The sequence below is a fragment of the Chrysemys picta genome, chromosome 1 (genome assembly GCF_011386835.1).
Source record: "Chrysemys picta bellii isolate R12L10 chromosome 1, ASM1138683v2, whole genome shotgun sequence".
NCBI lineage: Eukaryota > Metazoa > Chordata > Testudines > Emydidae > Chrysemys > Chrysemys picta.
This window is the reverse complement of record NC_088791.1, coordinates 133,175,925-133,198,346: the sequence shown is the minus strand read 5'-3', so window position 1 is coordinate 133,198,346 and position 22,422 is coordinate 133,175,925. Positions and strand designations below refer to the sequence as shown.

General features: G+C 41.0%; 1 protein-coding gene across 3 annotated transcripts in view; it reads left to right on the top strand.

Annotated features, from left to right (window-relative positions):
- NTF3 (neurotrophin 3) overlaps positions 1–22,199 on the top strand; it is a 63,537-nt gene extending 41,338 nt beyond the window's left edge. For all 3 annotated transcript variants that reach the window (XM_005296579.4, XM_042845324.2, XM_005296578.4), the window contains one exon: positions 16,867–22,199. In XM_005296579.4, the coding sequence (XP_005296636.1) occupies positions 16,888–17,661 (774 nt within the window). In that variant the 5' untranslated portion in view covers positions 16,867–16,887 and the 3' untranslated portion in view covers positions 17,662–22,199. The remainder of the gene's footprint in view (positions 1–16,866) is intronic.
- The last annotated feature ends 223 nt before the right edge of the window (positions 22,200–22,422 follow it).

Genomic DNA, 22,422 nt, shown 5'->3' with positions numbered 1-22,422 from the left:
TGTTAACAAATTTCATAGATCCATGAGTTGTCTGATTGGAGTCCAAGATTACAGTACTCTGCTTTCTTCTCTCCTTTACTGGAGTGTATTCATAAATATAACAGAAATGAGACCATTTTCTCATTAATTAAGTTCTTTCCTCCTGCTATGTAACTGAATACCATTTGGGTTAACACTAGTGGTGGCTCCAACGTTCAGATCCATAATTTATCAAAGTTTGGGGGAAAGGGAAGAAGTATTGGGATCAGAGATCTTAGTTCAGGCCCATGTGTAGAACACATCAAATCAGGAAAGAGGACACTATGGTTTCATGACCACATTGCCCATAAACTTCCATACATTTCACTCATTCCATCTTCTCAGGTCCAAGATACCAGTTATGTTCTACACTGGGACACATTCTGTTCCCAGTTGCACCAGGGTAAATCAGGAGTAACACCACTGAAGTCATTAGAGTTATGCAGAGTCTGCGCCCATGTAATTGAGAGCAGAATACATCACATTGTTTCTTAAATTCTTTCAGGTTATTTTCAGTCATGGTGATCATAAGCATTAAAGCCTGACCCATTCTCTTTTGGGCTCCCTCAAAACATCTCACCAGCACTAACAGTAATCTAATAGAAAACTGACCAGCTCAGACATTAGGCCACATTATAATTTCAGTTATAAGCAAGTAAATCTAAAGTCACTTGGTTTGTGTGTGAATGAAAGCAGAATTTGACCCAAGATCTTTGATTTCAAGTATTGTATGTAACTCATGCCCACTTGACATGGCACTCTGTCCCCCTTTGGTGATGGCTTGGCCACCTAGAGATTGATGAGCCTGCTACAGCCTTGGCTAAGTGAGTTGGGTGTTTTAGGTCAGGTAGCAGCTACCCATGCATTAAGATCCAAAAGTCACAGGTTCAATCCCAACAACCAGTGGGCCACCCAGAGGTGTTGGTGCCCCATCAAATGGGAGTAAAAGCTCGGTCCCATTTTCTTCTTTTTTTCAGTAGTCCCAATATGTGCCTCTAAAATTCCTTATCTTGTCTAAGTATATCCAGCACAAATGTGTTCCATGTAAACCAAACCTCTGCCTATGCACTGCAGTCTGGTGGAGTTTAGAGAATATTTTTTAATTGCATCAATGTTGGGTTGTCATGTTCTTCTCTTCTCTTCACTCACCGAAGTCTTAATCCAATCTACATTCAAACCACAAACCTGTCCCCATATGTACTGTAACTATGGGGGGTGAACTCACTCATATGGTATAGGAGGACACATTCAATTCTTGAGGTGTGGTGTGCTTTTGAACCTTAGCTTTTTAACAGTTTTCCAAGAGGGCATGTGAGCTCTTTTCCAAATGTGTATATTCTTCCCCTCAGTGATAGCCACTGCAAAAAACTGCCTTCCCCTCAACGGAAGCCCTACACTCTTGCTTGCAGCTCAGTAAACTGCTTAAGCTTCCTGTAGTCTGAAAACTTATTATCCCCCTTGCATCCAATTATCCCAGGATGTTAAGTGACCTCTCACCTTCTCTAAAAAGTTTCCCCATCTGTACACCTCCCAAAAGTTCCTAAGGATGTGATTGCTTTGCTCTGTTTTTACACTGGGCTCTCTTCCATATTTTCTAGGAATGGATTATGCTTAGGTTAGGAAGATGCTGGTCTTTCAGAGATTTCAGGGAATAATGTCCCAGTTTTCTAGCACTGGTAATGTTGTGGTATTTTAACAGGGCCCTTCATTCTCCAGCTACATGGATTATATTTGCAGGGTTCAACTCCACCACAAATGCCTTCAGAGAGTTAGACTGTCACAGCCCTTATTCAGTGGAAGAAGAGAGAGAATAAACCTCTCCTGTTACTCCCTAGCTCAGCCTGCTTACATTCTGATTTTGGCTGCAGTGGGGAGATCGGGGCTGCTCACCCAATAGCCTCACTACGGATATGTCTACACTGCATGCAGGTGTTGTGATTGCAGAATACATAGACATACCTAAGCTAGCTTAGATAACAATAGCCGTAAAGCCGAAGGGGCACAGTTCACTGCATGGTCTAGCTAGAGTGACCAGATGTCCCAATTTATAGGAACAGTGCAGATATTTGCGGCGTATTTGTCTTGTATAGGCGCCTATTACCCCTCCCTCGTCCCGATTTTTCACGCTTGCTATCTGGTCACCCTGGGTCTAGCCCCACCCACTCAGGACACTCAAGCAGCTGCAGTCTATGCTGCTGTGGCTTCACTACTATTATCACTCGAGCTAACTTGGCTCTAACTAGATGAAAGCTAGCTTGGGTATGTCTACTTACTCTTTCACCAGAGCAGAAGGGGAGCAGGGGAGGAATAGCGAATCTGAATCAATTTATTTTCTGGGCTTCTCCTGGGGTGATGCAGTTGTGTCTGGCCCTTTACTCAGGCCACATTATAGGGTTATGCTGTAGTCCAAAATGAGCATGCTTCATTCCCACTTCCTGTAGGACAACAGCACTTCAATTATTTTAATCAGGGATTTCTACTGAGCACATTACAGTCTAAAATTTGGCTCACCCTACCTGAAAAATTAATAAAACATCTTCTGATTTTGTATTGCTAATGCCTGGGGAAAGCAAATTAAGTGCATTACACCTAAATTACATTGATCTTCTATTATTACAGGCTGTTGCCAAGTCATTCTCAATTTCAGAAGACATCTGAGATCATCAAATATGATTTACCCATAGATGTCTTGCAATGTATTTTCTAGACCCTTTTTCATCTCTTTCCCCCAACACTTCATCTTTTAGGGACCCAGATAAATACTGAAGAAAGTTGCAAGTAATAAGTTAGACAGAGGTAGAAGCATTTCTGATTTGACCTGTTAACTTTATAGAGTTTGCTTGGTAAAGCATGAGCTTGGAGGGGAGGACAGTAGCTAGGAGCCAGGGAGAGGAAGGATGGGCCAGTGGTTAGGGCATCCCTTAGAACTAGGATGACCTGGGTTCCCTTCCCTGTTCTGCCACAGACTTCAAGTGTAACTTTGGGCAAGTCACATAGGGCTTGTCTACACTTAGAGGATCGACACTGCTGTGATTGATGCATCGGCAGTCGATTTAACAAGACCCGTTAAATCGACTGCCAATCGTTCTCCCATGAACTCCTATACTCCATGGGATCGAGAAGAGTAAGGGGAGTTGATGGGACAGCGTCTCCCATTGACATCGTGTAGTGTGGACCCCATGATAAGTAGATCTAAGCTATTAACATAACTCAAATTGCATAGCTTAGATTGACTTTCATGCATAGTCGAGACCAGGCCTTAGGCTCTCTGTGCCTCAATTCCCCAGCTGTAAAACAGGAATATTATCTCTCACAGGGGTGTTGTGAGGATAAATACATTGAAGATTGGGAGGTGCTCAAATAGTGTGGTGATGGGGGGGCCACATAAATACCTACAATTTGAGAGTTGATACAATTTACCACTGCTTCTGGATATACCATAACAGAGTTCCATCATGCTCCTTTCTTTCTTCACCTAACATGTCCCCTTCTGTCCTGACATGCCCCTAAGCTTCAGAGGAGACGGCAGAGGCATAGGACCCAGCTATGGCACAGATGCACCAACAGGGAGTTTACCTACACCATTAGAATTTGTAGCTGCGCATTTACAGCTAGATCATGGCCCCTTTTGTGCACCTGAAGTAGCACAGAAGGGCCATAACCCGATGGAAAAATCCAGTCATGATATCCATCTGGATAACATTCCAGAATATAATTGGGAAATACAGCTCATTGAATTCCATGCAGAAGAGGTCAAATAAACAAAACAGCACATTTTACACACGAGTTGTCATTATAGCATGAAAGAGCTTTGTCAAATATTGGAATGTAATGTTTTCTGTAACGCATCAGCCTATGGACCTGATCCTGCAGTGATCTCCAATCTGACACTAGAGTCCTTCTCAGATTTTGTGTGTCCAATCCTGTCTCCAGCAGTGGTGGACACCTGATGATTCATAAGAAACTGAATCCCTATGCCACTGTAGCTAAAAAGGGTTGCCAGTTACCTGATTGCATAAGGGGAGGTAATTTCCTAGTTTAAACCAGCTGCAATGTATCTAATTTGGCTACCACCTGGACCCACTGCCAATAGTGTTCAAAGCCTATCGTTTTCTTCTAATATCTAGCTATCAGTATATGATGCATGCTGCCAGACACACAAGATATTCCACATTCTGAAATTATTCCTTCACAGACTGAGCCATGAAGAAGAAGGAAATGTGAATTGGCATAAAGCTGGCATCTGTATTAAGATATAAGTGAAAGTATGATGATTTTGATGTTAGTGTGAGATGTGCAAAAGCAAGGTGGTTTTTGGTTTAGGGTTTGGCTTCGTCCAATAACTGGAAAAGGTGCAACAATTGCATTTGTATAATAAGGACGCAAAGATCATGCTTTGAGTTTACGTGCACCGGTTTGTTTCTCCATGATGCTGAGCACTCTGAACCCAATCCAGCAAAGCACTTAAGTATGTGCTTACCTGAAAGCACATGAGTAGTCCCTTTGAACTTAACAGAACACTTAACAGAATTTTAGACTAGAAATTTTATGCAAAAGTACACTAGTATACTACTTGGTGAACTTCAAAGCTAAAGTTCCACTTTAAAACAACAAAACATGGAGAGTAATCAAAGTAATTTGAACAGCCTTAACACTCATGGCAACACTACACATACAACTGGTAGTTACGCTTTTGCTGGTAATGTGGGCTAAGGGTGTGATTTTTTTTTTGATGACGTTTCTATACCAGCAAAAGCCCTAGTGGAGACAGTTATACTGGCTAAAAGGTCCTTTTGCTAGTATAGCTTATTTCATTTGGGGAACTGGTATAATCTATGCCAGTAGCATAGCTGTGTCTACACTAAGGCCTTTGCTGGTATAAGCTGTCTCCCCACTAGAAAAAGTTTGCTGGTATATAAACTTTTTCTAGTGGAACCTAGACTTTGCCTGTTCTTTCCAATAACAGAAAATCTCCAGTCTTACACCTAGAAAAGCATTTTTAATTACTTGATCAGATGTGGCCATACAGCAATAAGTTTATAAGGCTCTGATTTATTTTTGATAAGTGCTGTAGAAGTAGTTGTTTAAGCCTGTCAAGATTTCTTGATTTCAGAAAAGCTACTACATTTGTGCTATTATTTTTTTGGCAGAAGAGATTAATTATTTACAGCAGTATGCTGGCTGGCATTATTTATGTTTCTCTTTATGGCCCTGATTCAACTTTATGCACGTGTTTAAGTGCACAGCAGAATCAGCATCTAACTATGATTCTTTGTAATCACAGTCTCCTTTGTCTTTACTGTGTAAGAGCCTTTTCCAAAGCTCACTGAATTCAATGGGAGATTTACCAGTGACTGTTATGGTGTTTGGATCAGGCCCCAAGTTCTGTAGTGAGACCTCTGGCCTTAGGAGTTTTTGTATCTGTATATATATTGGAGCTGTGGGTCAAACAAGACTTTTCTGTTTGGAGGCATGTGTACCTTCAGGGAAAACAGAGAAGAGAGTTCTCTCTTTTTGATTCACAAAGTAGCCATGTGCATAGTTCTTTGGGCTGTATGGCTCTAAAGAAGCCAGGAGCTGTGGGACCTTGGAAAGCAAACACAGGTGCAGTTTTGATTTAAATTAAATGTAGTTCCCCCACCATGCATTTTGTGCAATGATCCATCACGGTTGCAATCCCGGTGCTCAGTGAAGCACAATGACAGCTGCCTTAATACTCCCCCATGGGTGAACATCACCCCAGAGGGATGAAGGAGAGATAGGACAATGGCTTTGCCCCTCACTGTGCATCAGTCAATGGAGCAGTTCTGGTGCAGCAGAGGAGGGTATCAGTACATTGCCTAATGTAGTGGTCCCCGAACTTTTCACAGTCACGACCCCCTCACCCCTAACCACGCCTCACCACAGGAGTGGGGCCGTGGCTCCCAGGGAGCATGTGGGGGGGTGCACAGGGAAAGGGGCAAGGGGGCCAAGGCTGGGGCCACAGCTGGAGGCAGGTCTGGGGCTGCGAACAGAGCTATGGCCAGGGGCCAAAGCTGGGGGCAGGGCTGGGGCCAGGAGCAGAGCCGCAGCTGGGAGCCAGAGTCACAACAAAACTGGGGGCAGAGCAGGGCTGGGTGGTGCTCCCTCCCCGCCCCCCATGGGGACTGGCCCCAGGCCCCACCATGTCCCCCCAAACATTTCTCCATGCCCCCATAGGGGGGCACGCCCTACAGTTTGAGGACCACTAGTCTAATAGGACATAGCGTGAGTCTGCTTTCTCTAAGTACAAGAAATTCTCCAGTGGCAGTACAGCTCCCCGCCACCAGGCTGTACCTGAAAGACACGTTTGAGCCCAATAAGATGAAGAGTAAAGCATTCTAATAAGAGCACCCCCTAATTTTGGGAGTCACATGTAAAATAAACCATTATGTTCTTTAGAAATCATATTAGAGCTGGTCAGAAAATCCATTTTTTTTTCTTTGCAGAAAATTTTGTGGGAAAAATCCCCATTAAAAATTCCTACAGAAAACCCTGAAATTTTTTTCTCAAATTTTGGTTTCATTTCAATTCTAAACAACATTTGTTGTTGTTGTTGTTTCCTTTTGCTCTCCCAGTCTGTCTGTATCCAACTGTTCTCTCTTGTCTTATACTTAGTTTCTAAGCTTTTGGTGGCAGGAACTATCATTTTACTCTGTTTGTACAGCACCTAGCACAATGGGGTCCTGCTCCGTGACTGGGGCTACTTGGCATCGCGATAATACAAAAAATAATAATTTTGAAATGAAATGAAATTATACCAATTGCAAAACAACAAAATGTGAAAACAGTTTCTCTCACATGCACAGAATTTGTTTTTACTGTTCCTCCCACTGTTTTTCAGTGGTGAAAGTGAAAGAACTCAAAAGGGAGGGGGTAATACTCAGAAAACAAAGATCATAAAAAAAAAAATTTCTTTTCCATTTCCAAAAACCAAAACAAAAATCTACATTTTAAGTCAAATCCAAATAAAAAAAAAAGTCATTACATTCTGAAATGTCAGTTTGAAACAAAAATGTTCATTTTGAATTCTCTGACTGGAAAATCTAAAAGCAACATAAAAATAAGCAACATCTTCCAAGAGAAACTTGCAGTGCTGATGAAGCTACATGTTCCAATGGAAACATTTTTGTGCAGAAACTTTTGATCTGCTCTAAGATTCTAATCATTATCAGTATGGTAGCAGAAGGGCAGGACCCTGATGGTTCATGTGCCCATAACTGCATTTCCCCTTCTCCCACTGTCCTAACAACTAGTCAAAGTCACCAGTATCAAATGGAACAACAAATTAAAACAAATTTCATCTCTGACTAATGTAATTTCTCATTTTGGCAAATCAAAAATAATTAGGAAAATGATCTAAGAGAGAACAGCATTTAAAAACAAATAAAACCAAACCATTTCACCCAAATGCCTTCCCCAATTCTTGAGATCTGGGCCTTGAACTTTCCTGAGGAATTCTACTCTGAAATAAAGATTGTGTCTGTGAAATTTCAAGAGGATTGATTTGTGTTCAGCAAAATAATGGGGCATGGGCAGAAGTAAACTTGAGATGGAAGACTGGTCTCAACCTTAATTATGGGGAGATTAAGCCTTCAAAGCAAATCTCAGTTGAAACCAAGAGGAACTGTAACTATTGCCTGATTTTGATGCAAAACCATTAGTTGAGCCAGACTAGGTTCAGGTTTACTTGGAAAGTTTGTGAACCTTTACAAAACTGTTCAACAAATTTAGATGGAGTTTCAAGACTAATGAAACATGAAACTATGCCTCTTTTGTGTGGCTTTGGTCTTGTTACGAGCATCTCGTACAACTCAAAAACTTCTTATTCTTGATAATCAGCCTTAACTCCCCTTTCCTTAGTTTAATCCCATTTCTCCTGATTACATCCTTTTCCACCACTCTAAAAAAAAAAATTCTCTCTCTCAATGGTGCTTTCCATTGGGTTATCATGGCCTTGTGCCCTCTTTGTCACCACATAGCCAAGTTATACAGATTTACTTCTTTGACCTTTCCTCCAAAGCCAGTCCCTCAAGCCCTAAATTCATTTCTGTTCGTCTTCCATTATCTTCCTCTGCTATGGCCTTAGATTTGCATGCAATAGTCTATATGCCTTCCAGTGCTATAGAGCAGTGTTTTTCAACCTGTGGTCTGCGGAGTCCACAGACTGTCTAAGATTTCCAAAGGGGTCCACACCTCCATTTGAAATTTTTTAGGGAGCCGCAAATGAAAAAAGGTTGAAAAATACTGCTATAGAAAGACTGTCCCTTCTCTGCTCCGTAGTAGGATGCTTCTGCATAAACAGCTCAAACAAACATTGGATTTCTTTGCCATTATTTCCCATTTTATGTTCACATCTATGTTTCTGGCCAGTATTTATCTAGATTTATTAAATATTGTGCCTCACCAAAGCTTTATATCACTTCTAGGTCTGGTTAGGCATTGCTGCTTGTTAAGTTTCTCTCTTCCACTGAATAGCTTTGTTTAGGATTATTATTCCCCTGGTATACTAGCTTGCAATTTCTAGTTTGACTCTCGTTTTGTTATTTTCTGCCAATTTTTCTAACCTCTTCAGGTCCCCAGCAGAGATTGTATTTCTCTGCTCACTGGTGTTTGCATCCCCTCCCAATTCAGCTGCAAATGCAATTAATTTTCTGTTTGGCTCTTCTGCCATTAACGATCATTAATGAAAAGGTTACATCAAACTAGGCCTAATACTAGAGCTGCATGAACTATCGGAAGTGAACAATTGGAAGCATTTGACCATTTTTCCATTTGAAAATGACCTGGGGGTTGGGGGATGTGCAGGCCAGGTTTTCTGTTAGTGTAAAATTAGCACAGGTTCCATGTAGGCAACAGAGATATTCTGATTTACACCATCTCAGGATATGGCCCTTAGATTTTTACAGGTGTGGATGGTGCTCAGAATTATGCAGTGAATTATATACCTGGAACTATTTCAGCTTCTGGACGCTTACAAACTATTTGCTGCAATGACTGCTTTAAGTATTTGCTGGGCTTAATTAACTATTTGACCGGTAACTTAAGTGACATGGTATCATTCTGCTTCCTCAGTAGATGCAGGAGCGCCGCCAGCTTTTCTGCCACCCTAGGTGGCGGAAGGTCCCGCCCCGAAATGCCGGCCCCCACAGAGGCAGCAGAAGATCCCGCTGCTGAAATACCGCTGTGGTCACCGCCCCCCAAATTGTAGTGCCCTAGGTGACCGCCTAGGTTGCCTAATGGGTTGTGCCGGCCCTGAGTAGATGACAGGCTGTCTACACATTTAGCATGATAATCACTTGACCATTTAGCTCCCAAACTCTCAGCGAGCTTCCAAGGTAGTCTTTGAGGTTAAGGCAGTAGACTAGGATTTGGGAAATCTGGCTTCAGCTTTCATCCCAGACTTCCTGTGTGACCTTGGGCAAGTCATTTAATTTCTTTATGCCTCAGTTCCACCCTTTGTAAAAGGGAGATAATAGAAGTTTGCTTCCTCATGGGAATGTTGTGTGGCTGAACCTATAAATGTGTGTGTAATAGAAAGATATTAATGGGATGAGAGACATATATGTACCTAGATAGAAGATTGCACAAACATTTCCACTCTGCATACTCATGTAAATACATGAGTTAACAATGCCATAAATGCCATTAAAGAATGGGGAGAAAGATACTGCAACATACTGAACAGAGACACATCGCTATGTATTCTTCTTCAGGTAGCCCACTTACATTACAGGGGACTCGATCATTCCTCCCCTGACATGCATGTCCTCTTTCTAGATTAACACCAAATGGCCATTGTGCGTATTTCTCAAACCAAATTTCACTCTCCAGGCACAGCATCATCAATCCTTCCTTTGAGGGATGAAACGAAAAGGAAGGCCAGGAGGGAAGGAAGCAAAAGGAGTCCTTTCAAAATGAATTTTCCTCCCTTTTTTTGTAATCAGCATGTCATAATGAAAAATATTATTAGTTATAATACTTTGTATGTATAGCACCTTTTGTCCAAGGATTTCAAAGCAATTTACAAACAGTACTTAAGCCTCACCCGATTCCTCATTTTGCAGATGCGGAATCTAAGGAATGGAGATCATGATTTGCCCAAGGTCACCCAACATATCACTAACACAGCTAAACAGAACCGCGGAGTCCTGACTCACAGTCCTTACACTTAGCACCATCAACACAACAAAGTCAGTCAACGGAGAGCCAGGCTACAACAATCTTACAGGCCTAGACAGACAGGGCTTAAATATCAAGCCATGAAAATGACAGATCAAAATAAGTCACAATTGGAAAGGACCTGGTGGGTGATGGAAGCGTTCTGATTTCTGAATTTGATTATAAACCTGGGGATACAGCTAGCATGGTTGATGTCATGTCTCCTCTCAGTCTTCTCTTTTCCAGACTAAACAAACCCAGTTTTTTCAGTCTTCCCTCATAGGTCATTTTTGTTGCTCTTCTCTGGACTTTCTCCAATTTGTCCACATCTTTCCTGAAATGTGGCATCCAGAACTGGACACAATACTCCAGTTGAGTCCTAATTAGTGTGGAGTAGAGTGGAAGAATTACTTCTCGTGTCTTGCTTACAACACTCCTGCTAATACATCCCAGAATGATGTTCGCTTTTTTTGCAACAGCGTTACACTGTTGACTCATATTAAGCTTGTGATCCACTATGACCCCCAGATCCCTTTCCTCAGTACTCCTTCCTAGCAGTCATTTCCCTTTTTGATGAGCTAAGCATTTGAAGAATTGGTGTTAAGTTCTCTGTTGGCAATGGTCAGGTATTTCTGAGGTGGTCACGTTTCTATCTATTAGAAGATGCTCTTGCTAAAGATTAATTTAAAATATGGCTGTGCATGCCCTTATGGTCTGCTGTGTCTGAAATTAATAGACAGAAATAAACATATACATGTCATATTTAACTACCCGGTATTCTGAAATCGGTTTATTTGAATTTTTAACACAAAACTGTCACCATGTGGAAACATTTTACCATTCAGTGAAGCTTTAGAAAAGGCTTGAGTGGCCATTTGACAAGATATAATCAATAAATCAGAGCAGCCCCACAGACTCATGAAAGCAGATTACAGGTTCAGGAGATCTTCACATTTTCCCTCTCCCACTCCTCCCTACCATGCGGTTGACTCAGCGTGCTACCCTGGGCAACTCACATAGGTACTTTTGACAATTTTTCCCTAAGTGACTAAGAAGCCCCAATCCATTTTAAAAAGTGATTTAGGCACTTAGGAACCTAAATCTCATTGAAAAGTCAATGGTATTTAGGCTCCTAAGTGCCCAAGTCTCTCTTGAAAATGGGACTTGGGCACTTTTGAAAATTTTATACTTCATCTGTGTGTGTCAATTTCTGCATCTGCAAAATGGGAACAATATCTACTTTGGTAACTCTCTGAGGGTCTCAAATGGAGTTTCTATAGAAGCATCAGTTATTATTTAATATTGCACATTTTTTCAGTTGTGGTTATTCTGCTGTTCATGTCACATTTCTGATTTGAGTGTCCAGACTATTACAATGTCCAGACTACAAGCTATTATCCTTGTCCCCTAGTGATTGTGGGAAAAGCAAACCATGTGTGTTTTCATAGAAAGGAGGAATTAGAATGAGGGAAGTAGCAGAATACTCCATTGCTAATAAAAAAAGACTTGTTGCTACATATGGTTTTGAGAAGTAAACAAACTGCCTTCTGAGGGAGAAGCCTACTTGAGCTTTAAGCCATAGAAGTTGTTCATCAGCTGATAATTTTGGAAAACAAATTGTTCTTAAAGAAGCCTGATTTTTAGAAAGTGCTGAGGACCCTGAGGAAAATCAGTTGTCACATTGGGCACCTGAAATCATAAGTCACTTGTGAAAATCTTATTTCTATTTAAGTTCCTCTCAGTAAAGATTTAGTAGCAGACACTGAAATGAGATCTCACTAAGATTTCATTATTTTTACTAAGCACACTATAGAACATTTGCTCTTAGTCTGTGAAGTATTATCACAGAATGATCAAAATAAATTAATATAATTTTTTTAAAAACCCTGGAAAGGGAGAAGTGCTAGAGACTCCATGAAGTCCTCTAAGGATTTTGCTATTGATTTGACAGGGAAAGTCCTTGGATACTGTGGTACTGGGCAGGAGTATAAAACTCTAAAATAGATAAACACTGAACGACAGTTTACAAAATAAAAGAACAAAGTCCATTCTGTGATGCACCGTCATTGCCTTTCTACAAAATTCAGCAATCTGCAACAGGTCTAACAGTCTTTAGTGAGAATTCATGTTCTGCTGTATACCAAAAGGAAAATATTAATTTACTGGTTTTCCTAATGTTCTCAGCTACCATGTTGTGCCATCTGCTTTCATAAATAGCCTAGGTAACTCATTACACCTCGTCATCCCTTCAACTTTTTAATAAAGGATCCACCCCTCCCCCACTCCTCTTAATATATTTTTAAACTCTGTGGTGAGCCAAGCTTGTTTCATGAACACCATGGTAAATCTGTTACAACTACTCCACAGGACCAACCAGAAGAGAATCTAACCTTTCACCTTGGCAGGTAGTACTTAAAGTTTCATATAGCAATATGTTTTCCAACCACATCTGACTGCCAGTTTTAGAATTACAATATCTTTTTTCAATAGCTGCTGATAAGCAGTTCTTAAACCTTCAGAGCTCTTGAGACTCAGTGATAACTAGACCTGGCTTATGTTAGAAATCCTGCACCAGTGAAACAACATAGATTTAAAAATCTATCTTGTTATACTGGTGCAAACCCCTAACAGATGCATTTAAGTCCATTTAAATCACCCTTAAACGGATATAGCTTAATGGGGTAACTTACCCAAGTGTCACAGCTGACCTCAGCTAATGTGACAGCTCATGAAAAAAAAATGGTCTCATGTAGCCCTGGCCCAAACCATTAAGGGCTTTATAGTTGGAAATAAAAAAATCTTGAGTTGCACATGGAAACAAATAGGAGAACCATGTAACTGTCAGGGAACAAGTTTAATGTGCTGTCTAGGGCTAATACCATGAAGAGGCGAGCAGACATCAACCAGCTGAAGCTTCTGAGTGATCTAAGGCTATATCGACACTTACGGCAGTGTGTAGAATATTGGTGTAACCCACACACCTCCTGCGTGTGGTGTTCTGTCCCATCTAGTAGCACCAAGACCACTTAAAGAGAGATAAAATGAGTCTGCTCTACAGCCTTAGCTAAGAGCCAGTTGGCATTTAGCTCCCGAGGTCCCAGGTTCAATCCCGCCCACGGGCAACCAAGGTCTGTGGGCGTTACATTGGCACTATGCATGTAGCTACACACTGCAATGAAAGCCAGGCCAGGCCTCATCCACATTTGTCACTGCAGGATAGCTACATGCAGCACTGAAAAGCTCTGGCAGCGGGGAAATGCCTTGGGAGTGAGGAAGCCACACTAAAAATAGCAGTGTAGATGTGGGAGGCATTGCTTGGGCATGTAGAGAGCAGTTTGGGTATATATCGTGGGGGTTCAGGCAGCTGGAAACTCTATTCTATTCTACCCGTCTAACCTGTGCCTCACCATCTACACGGCTATTTACTCCCATGCTAGCTGGGCAGGTGGTGATTGTATGCTATACAACACTGCAAGTGTAGGTGTACCCAAAAGTATCCTGCCTGTGATACTGCCTCAAGTATGCTCTGAGTGCTGGATCTGATGTCTAGCCTTACAACTACAAGTCATGAATAGGATTTTCTGAAAAAGCTACTCATGAGGTCCTGATCCTTTACTTTCCACATGCTGCAAGTCCCTGTCTAGCTAATGCAGAACATCCACCTTCACTTTTCCCACATTATCAACTACTTCCAAGATGTATGTTTTGTCAGCGGCCACTTTGCTTTTGAAACCCGATAGCCAAGTTGTTACATGCAACTATATATCGACATAGGTCATATTTGGAGCATTTGAATTGAGCATAGTGTTAGCTAGTGTGACCATTATGCTGACCTTTCTACTGGTGGCACAGCGGTAGCCCCTCTGAGTGCTGTGTTAAACCTGCTGGGCAACGTCTTATAAAATGTTGGCTGTTCAAATGATTTACTGAGCAAGATCATGTGCTGCATGCATAGGTCTTTTATACAGTGTAACATTTGTACTCTGAGATCCATCTACATTGAAGGTCATTTTTATTTGAAGAGCAATAAGAATTTGGTGACTGATTTTTATTTTATATACGGACACACACATAGCATAACTTTGCTGCAAGCGACACAGAGTTTAGGTTTAGGGGAGCTCATACTGTAAATCAGATAAGAATGGAGAAAACACATTTCTTGTCCATAAAAGGACAGCTCACATATTCTCAGAGGGCAACTCTGATTTTGCTGCAGTTCCAAAGTACAAAGTAGGAAATTCAGTATTGCTAAATGAATTATAGATGAGTTTCATTATAACTGTACTGAGACTGCTTTTGACATTCTTGCTGTGTGTTTTCCCCAGTCTAACCCTGTTTCAACGTTGACCAATGATACTTATTTGTACAGCAGTAAGTGTAATTCAGATTAAAATAACCACTTCACTTACAGCTCAGCTCAGTGAGACACGGACACTATATAACTTGTATTTAGCTTAGGCACTCTGGTTACATTCACCAGACCTGAAGAGGAGCTCTGTCAAGTTGGCCCAATAAAATATATGACCTCACCTATCTTGTCATGAACAATATGTGGTATGCATTGGGAGGTGCATGCATGCTTCTTGAAAAAAGTGCTCTCTAAGTGTAACTATAGCTATTAAAAATAGAGTTATCTTATACTTATAAATACTGGTCGCAAACACTGCAATGTTCTGGGTAATTACTATAAAATACTGTCATTCTTGTTGATTGTTTTGAATTATTTTTATAACCACTGAATATTATTAGAATATCAGCTGTCAGTACAATTGGAGTTGCAATCGTCTTGGGCTAAAATGTTCAAAGTTGGATGCCTAAAGTTACTCACCAAGGCCAAGATTTAAAGCAATGGGAACCTAGCATTTATGACAGCTTTAGACTGCTCAGCACTTTTGAAATTTTAAACATGTAGCAGAGTGTTCAGTTAAACACACACACAAAGTCAACCCAGAACAAATCCCTAACAAAAAGCATGACCCTGCACATGCAATTCTCCCTCTGCAAAGGAGATGAGAGGAAAACAAACAGATATGACTGATATGAGCAGGGCCGGCTCTGGCTTTTCTGCCGCCCCAGGCAAAAAAGCCTCTCGCCGCCCTCCGCCCCCGGCGGGGAACGTGGCAGGGGAGGGTGCCGAGCCCGGCCGTGGGCCCGCTCTCCCCGAGCGGCCGGAGCGCCGGGAAGAGGGCGGCAAGCCCAGCTGCAGCTCCGCTCTCCCCGGCGCTCTGGCCGCCGGGAAGAGGGCAGCGAGCCCGGCCGCGGCTCCGCAGTTCCCGGGGGCTGGAGCACCGGGGGGAGGGCGGCGAGCCCGCCGCGGCTCCACTCTCCCCAGTGGCCAGAGTGTCGGGGGGAGGGCGGCGAGCCCAGTCGCGGCCCCGCTCTCGGGCTGGAGCGCCGCGCTGCCTCCCCTCCAGGTGCCGCCCCAAGCATATGCTTGGTGGGCTGGTGCCTGAAGCCGGTCCAGGATGTAAGTCACCTCTCAAGGTACGACTGGAGGACATAGACTGTCCTGGACACTCAGATACTTTGGTGATAACAGTAGTATAAGAACCCCATAGAATTAAACAGATGCTGAAACATGGGTAGAGGAGCTAAACTTTAGGGTCCTCATTTTTAAACGCTTGTTCCTTAATCTGTATGCAGGCCTCCTAACAAACATCACAATTTTCAGGGGGGGGTGAGCCCCTCACTACTCCTATTGAAGTCAATTTTAGCCCACTTTGTGCAGAATGTAAAATAAACTACAGAGAATACATAGTTCAAATGCCCTGGGGATCCAAGTATATTTCATACTAGCCTTGTACAGGACAAATGATTGCTTTCCAAAAATAAAGTACAGTGCAACACTTTGGTGCGCACTGCTATTCACATGCCCCATAGTCTGAACTGCGGGGCAGTGTAGACCAGTGATTCTCAATCTTTTTTCATTTGCAGACCCCTAAAAAATTTCAAATATAGGTGTGAACCCCTTTGGAAATTTTGAATGGAGATGTGGACCCCTTTGGAAATCTATTGTCTGTGTATATATAGTTGAATTCAGTTTTCAATCTGTCTTTTGCAGACCCCTTAGATGGGGTCCATGGATGACAAGTTGAGAACCATTGGTGTAGACAAGTCTGAAGTTCCTTTGTCTACAAAGACATGTCACCTCCTCCTGGAAAGCATGGCACAAACTGTAACTCTCCTGTTTGGAAGCTGCAGGTGTGAAATGAGAGGTTCCTACTTCACATTAATGAAGTCTTGTTTGAAGAAGACTACATTAGTGCAAACTATGAACCTTTTAGTTCACACCAGCCGTGTCCACATTGGAGAGTTATAGCATGGCAGTCACTTTGGTGTGCACTGCCCTCATGGTCCTAACTGTGGGGCAGTGTAGACATGCCATATTGTCATACTAACCTTGCTCTCCCTATTAAAATCCAAAAAATAAAATCATCCTGCCTGAAAAGTGGATGAAATGTAGATGGAACTAATAATAAAGGGTCACCCACATTATTTCATAAAATGTAATTAAATATTTGGAATAGCTTGTAACAAACACATGGTCTAGCCTGGTCTACACAGTCTAACATCTGTAAGACATGCTAAAAAAAAAAAATCAGGACTATCCTACTGCATCCAGTAATTCTTATTTCACTGGCTCTAAGTTAACTCTGTGTTTCTTTTCAGATCTTACAGGTGAACAAGGTGATGTCCATCTTGTTTTATGTGATATTTCTTGCTTATCTTCGTGGCATCCAATCTACCAACATGGATCAAAGGAGTTTGCCAGAAGATTCAATAAATTCTCTCATTATTAAACTCATTCAGGCAGACATTTTGAAAAACAAGCTCTCCAAGCAGATGGTGGATATTAAGGAAAACTATCAAAACACAATGCAGAAAACAGAGGCTCAGCAGGACGTGGATGGAGTTGAAAATGTGAAATCAGACTTCCAGCCAGTTATCTCAATGGATGCAGAACTATTAAGGCAACAGAAACGCTACAATTCTCCCCGAGTCCTCTTGAGTGACAATACCCCATTGGAACCTCCACCTTTGTATCTTATGGAAGATTATATTGGAAATTCTGTAGTGGTGAACAGAACCTCCAGGAGGAAAAGGTATGCAGAACATAAGAGCCATCGAGGGGAATATTCTGTATGTGACAGTGAAAGTTTATGGGTCACGGACAAATCATCCGCTATTGACATTAGAGGACACCAGGTAACTGTGCTAGGAGAAATTAAAACAGGCAACTCTCCCGTCAAACAATATTTTTATGAAACAAGGTGTAAAGCAGCCAAACCGGTAAAAAATGGCTGCCGTGGCATTGATGATAAACACTGGAACTCCCAGTGCAAAACATCCCAAACGTATGTAAGAGCACTGACTTCGGAAAACAATAAACTCGTAGGCTGGCGATGGATAAGAATAGACACATCCTGCGTGTGCGCGTTGTCGAGAAAAATAGGAAGAACATAAGTCTGCATTTCTTTGCTATATAAATTATTACTTTAAATTATGATATGCATGTAGCATATAAATGTTTATATGGTTTTATATATTATAAGTTGACCTTATTTATTAAACTTCAGCAAACCTACAGTATATAAGCTTTCTCTCTCAATAAATAGGAGTAAAAAGGCATGTGCCTCAGCTGTGGGCAGCTGCAGTTTTATTAGAATATGTTTGTGACTCTGCTTATCAGCAGCATACCATAATCTTACTGTAAAATCTGTGTAACATCAGTATTTTTCATTCAGTATTGTCAAGCCAGTGACTGTCATTTAGTAAACTTGTTAAAAATCAGATAAATGTCAAGAGTTGTGTACCCATTTCTATCCCCTGCTATCTATTTTCACAAGACAAAGTGGGTGAGGCAATATATTTTATTGGAGCAACTTCTGCTGGTGAAAAAAAAATAAACTTTCGAGCTACACAGAGTTCTTCTTCAAGCCCAGACCTGAAGAAGAACTTTGTGTACGTCAAAAGCTTCTCCCTCTCACCAACAGAAGTTACTCCAATAAAAGGTATTACCTCACCCACCTTGTCTCTCCAATATCCTGGGACCAACACAGCTACAACAACACTGCAAACCACATATATTTTCATATTTAATTAAAAGTGTTAATTCCTCACCACTGAAAGGAAAACAACATGGCCTACAGCTAACATTAACATTCCAGCCATTGACTAGCTGTAAAATACATTTTCTGTATGTCATGCCAGTTTTGCCACTAGAATTACTGTTGTTTTTCCTCTGTTAGCGTTTCAGAACTGCTGCTAATAACCCAGCAATTCTACTTTAGGTTTTTGAAGCACATTTGTTTTGTAACTGGTTTTTAATGCTGCCAATTCCTTTTAGAAGTAATAGGAAAAAATCTAAAATATTTGTAACAGAACCTTACCAATGCCAAGAAGCAATCTAAGTGGATCATTAATATAATATATAAAAGATGATTTCTTTAGAGTGTACTATTTATTGTGATCAGGTTCCTCCTCTCCAGTAATCTATTAACTCTGCTGCATCATTAGATTGTTTCTTTCTGCCTGGGGTTTTTAAATTAGAAACAAAACCGTTGGTGTCTTAATATTAAAAGAAGCCTGGGTTTAGAGTTCTAGCAAAGAAGAATACAGTCTTGGAGTAGCTGTCAAATCTGCACTTTCATTCAAACTGCAGTGCTGGTCAGCATCAATTGCGGATTTTTCATGGAGAAAAACATCTGTAGAAATGCTCAACAAACCTGGTATTTTATGGGGATCATTGAAGAATTACTGTTTTCTGTGTGGCATGTGATTAAGAATCAGGTTCTCAAGTAGGCAATAGTTAAAGTGAAACTGCAGTGTCATACAGATGAGTTAACACTTATAAAAAAATAAATGTACTGCTACATACCTCATATAGACATTTCTAAATTCTGTGCACAAAACATGTTCAATTCTTTGCATTTTTATGTAGAAGCAACATATATATGCACTGAGCAAAAACTTTAGCCATTCTAAAATGGAGCAGCTCTATGGAAGACTGTGTAAACCACATTATACCATGGACCAGACCTTGCTTCCATTAAAGCATATGGAAGTTTAATCACTGACAGCAATGGTCCGAGCAAGTTTAAGCTCCCTATATTATCTATATCTGGTTGGATCTTAAGAATAACACAACCAGGGAGTTCAAAACTGCCCTCAATTTAATAGTCATCACAATTGCAATGCACCAATTCAAATTGTTAAATGAGCACTTTCTCCTTTGCATTTAACATTCATAAATTTAAAAAAGAACTACAGCACCAAAACAGTAGGTGGCCTGATGGCTTTGTACCTATATCTTTTCACCACTGGAGAACCAGGTTCAAATCCTCAATAAGTCACAAGAGGAAATGAATTGGGTGGTCTCTCTAATCCCCTATGGACAGTGTAACACATCATAAAAACACTGCAGAGCTGGTCCAGATTGCTCATGAGGCCAAGGATTGGGATAGCTGTAAGCCAGGATTGGAACACACAGGCAGGACTGTGTGAGGAGGATTGTATACAGAGCCTGACAGCATTAGGTGTGTCTCCCACTAGACCCCTGATCTTATAAGGTGCAAAAAACTCTCAGGTCCCCAGTCAGGTTGCTCAGTACCTCACAGGAGACATCCAGCACTTTGCAGGATTAAACCCTAAATTCACCTTCAGTGAGGGCGATCAAAGAGCGCTATAGAACGTTTAGTGCACAGTAGCAGGGTCCATATCAATGGTTAGTGAGCGACAATCTACTGCAAGGGAGATAGCACGCAGCAAGCTGGGGTATACAACTGTTCATCTAGACAAGCCCTCAATATCCAATAGAGGTGGTTACAATCCCCCCACCTCTTTGGAGCATTTCAATGAAAAAAATTAAACATTCATTTTTACTGACATTTTCAGTGTAAAATTTTGACTTTTAATCGAAAAAAACCAAACCAATTGTTTTTCAGTTTTCTGCCAAAAAAAAATTCTGTTTCCCACTGAAAAAGGGGAAAATGTTGAGGAAAGTAGATGCTTTCAATGAAAATATGCATTTAATCAAATCCCAAATTTTCCATTTAATAAAAAGAAAAGTTTTGATGGAAAATTTTCAGCCAGCTCTGGTATCTAAGCTATTCAGAGACAAGCAGGCAGCCTTACATTCAGGGGTCTTGGCATTCAGTGTCCAGTGTATGTCTATATCTATGCGCTAAATGAAGTGGTGAAACTAACTGAGCTTGTTAGACACTGCTACCTACTTGAAAAGACTCCTCATCATTTCCATTTGCTTTAGTGAGTCTGTTGCCACTGAAGGGGTAGATTCTGCTTTCAGTTACACTAGTGTAAATCCACAGTCATTCCACTGAAATCAATGGAGACACAGTAATTCTACTGTAGTCAGATTTACACCAATGTACTTAACATCAGAATCTGGCCCAAAGCTCTTTGGAAATCAAAAAAATTAACTCTGGAAAAAATCATTTACTGCTTTCTAATGTAAATCATGTAATTAGAACTGGCACCAGGACTCTAACTTTATCAAAGTACGGAGTGTTTTGCAAGTGGAAGAAGAAAGTTGCAGAGAAAATATGGTATAGTGCTGATCATCTGAAATGTATTACATGACAAAGAAACATGGTGCATAAGGTTATTAGATTGACTGCCTCATTCCCACCTTAGTATAACAATGAAAAGAAGTGTTACCCTTAGGCTCTGATCCAACTCCTACTAAAGTCAATGGAACAACTGCCACTGATTTCAAAGGAAATTGGATCGGGCCCTGAGTGAAGAAAAGCTACAGATTTCAACAGTGCTGCAGTGTAATTGTATGCGTCAGTTACATGTTTTTATAAATCCTGTGTGTAAGATTTCCTGTGTATATTTTACAGCACATAAGCATACAAAGCCTGTGCTAAATGCATAGGGTCTGATCCTGCGCAGTCACTGTAGTCAGGGAGAGTTCTGTTTGCTATTGACGTCAGTGGTGGCTCAAGGAGGTCCAAAGTTCTCTAGCCAACTTCTTTGTATCAATTGTTTAAATGAAATAAGTAGCCCAATAGTACGTTGTAAATTTGGGTCTTTTTAAACTCACTCCCATTAGGCAGCTGAGATAACTGTCAATATTGTTTCCCCAAAATTTTACATTATAAATACATGATTTTGTTGCAAAAATGATTGGCCGATATGCTGGGTTTGCCTATCTATCTGTGTCAAACTGTGTTTTCTCTAATTTTTTCTTGTTCTTTTACAGTCCATTTGGTAATTGTAAAAATGCTCCACTGAGGTTTTGAGAAACCATCTGCATTTATTTTATCACCTTTGAACATGTGTTCAGGAATGAAGTCTGTGTAGCCAGTTTACTGCTACCTAGAGATTTGCGCTGCTACACCAGGAAGAAACATTGACTGGGCTGTACAGTGTGTGTGTGCTCAAAACCACTCTTAATATTCTGTTATTTCAATGAGTTAGCAATCTGAGTTTCTCGCTCAAATATATGTTGTGTATCTGCAGACAATACATAACAGGAAACAAGTTTGATTTGGAGTTCCAAAATTAAGCATTTAATGATAATGACCTTGCTTTTTTGACCTTTCAGCAAATACATTTTTACAACAAACTGAAATGTATAACCATCCATTTTGGTTAATAGAAACATTGTGGCAAAAATCAATGGGATTCTGTGTTCCCCACACTCAGGACGCCTATGTAATTCATCATGCATGTGGCGGGGGGAGAACAGGCCCTGCAGCTTGTGAGAAGTGAAGAGAAGTGAGCTGGGTCAGAGCCGGTTGTAAGTATGGAGGGGTTGTTTTCCAAAATGCTTTGCCTGTATTTTGTTACAGCAGATGGCAGAATGATGAAGCAAGCACAGATGTGATGTAAAAAAAAGTCAACCAGTGCCACGGCTAACAAAACCTTTCTTAGGAGAGTCTGCAATTTGCTACTGCTGTAGGCATGAGGAGTTGTTTTAACCAGGTTGTTACCTAGTTCTGCAATGACATTCCCTATTAAATTATTTCAATAAATTTTCCTTTTTTTGCCACAGAAGTTCTCTGGATATTGTCAAATTAGCAAGTTAAAAATATTTTTTGTAATCTTTAGCTGCTTTGGTATCACTGACGAGCTGTATGTTTAGAACGGTAATGCTTTACACGAAGGTTCCTAAATTACCATGAGGGCCAGATCCTGCAATAGGCACAGCCATTTTGAGCCACATCACTGCCAGATTCTGGCCACCACAAGAGCATCCTC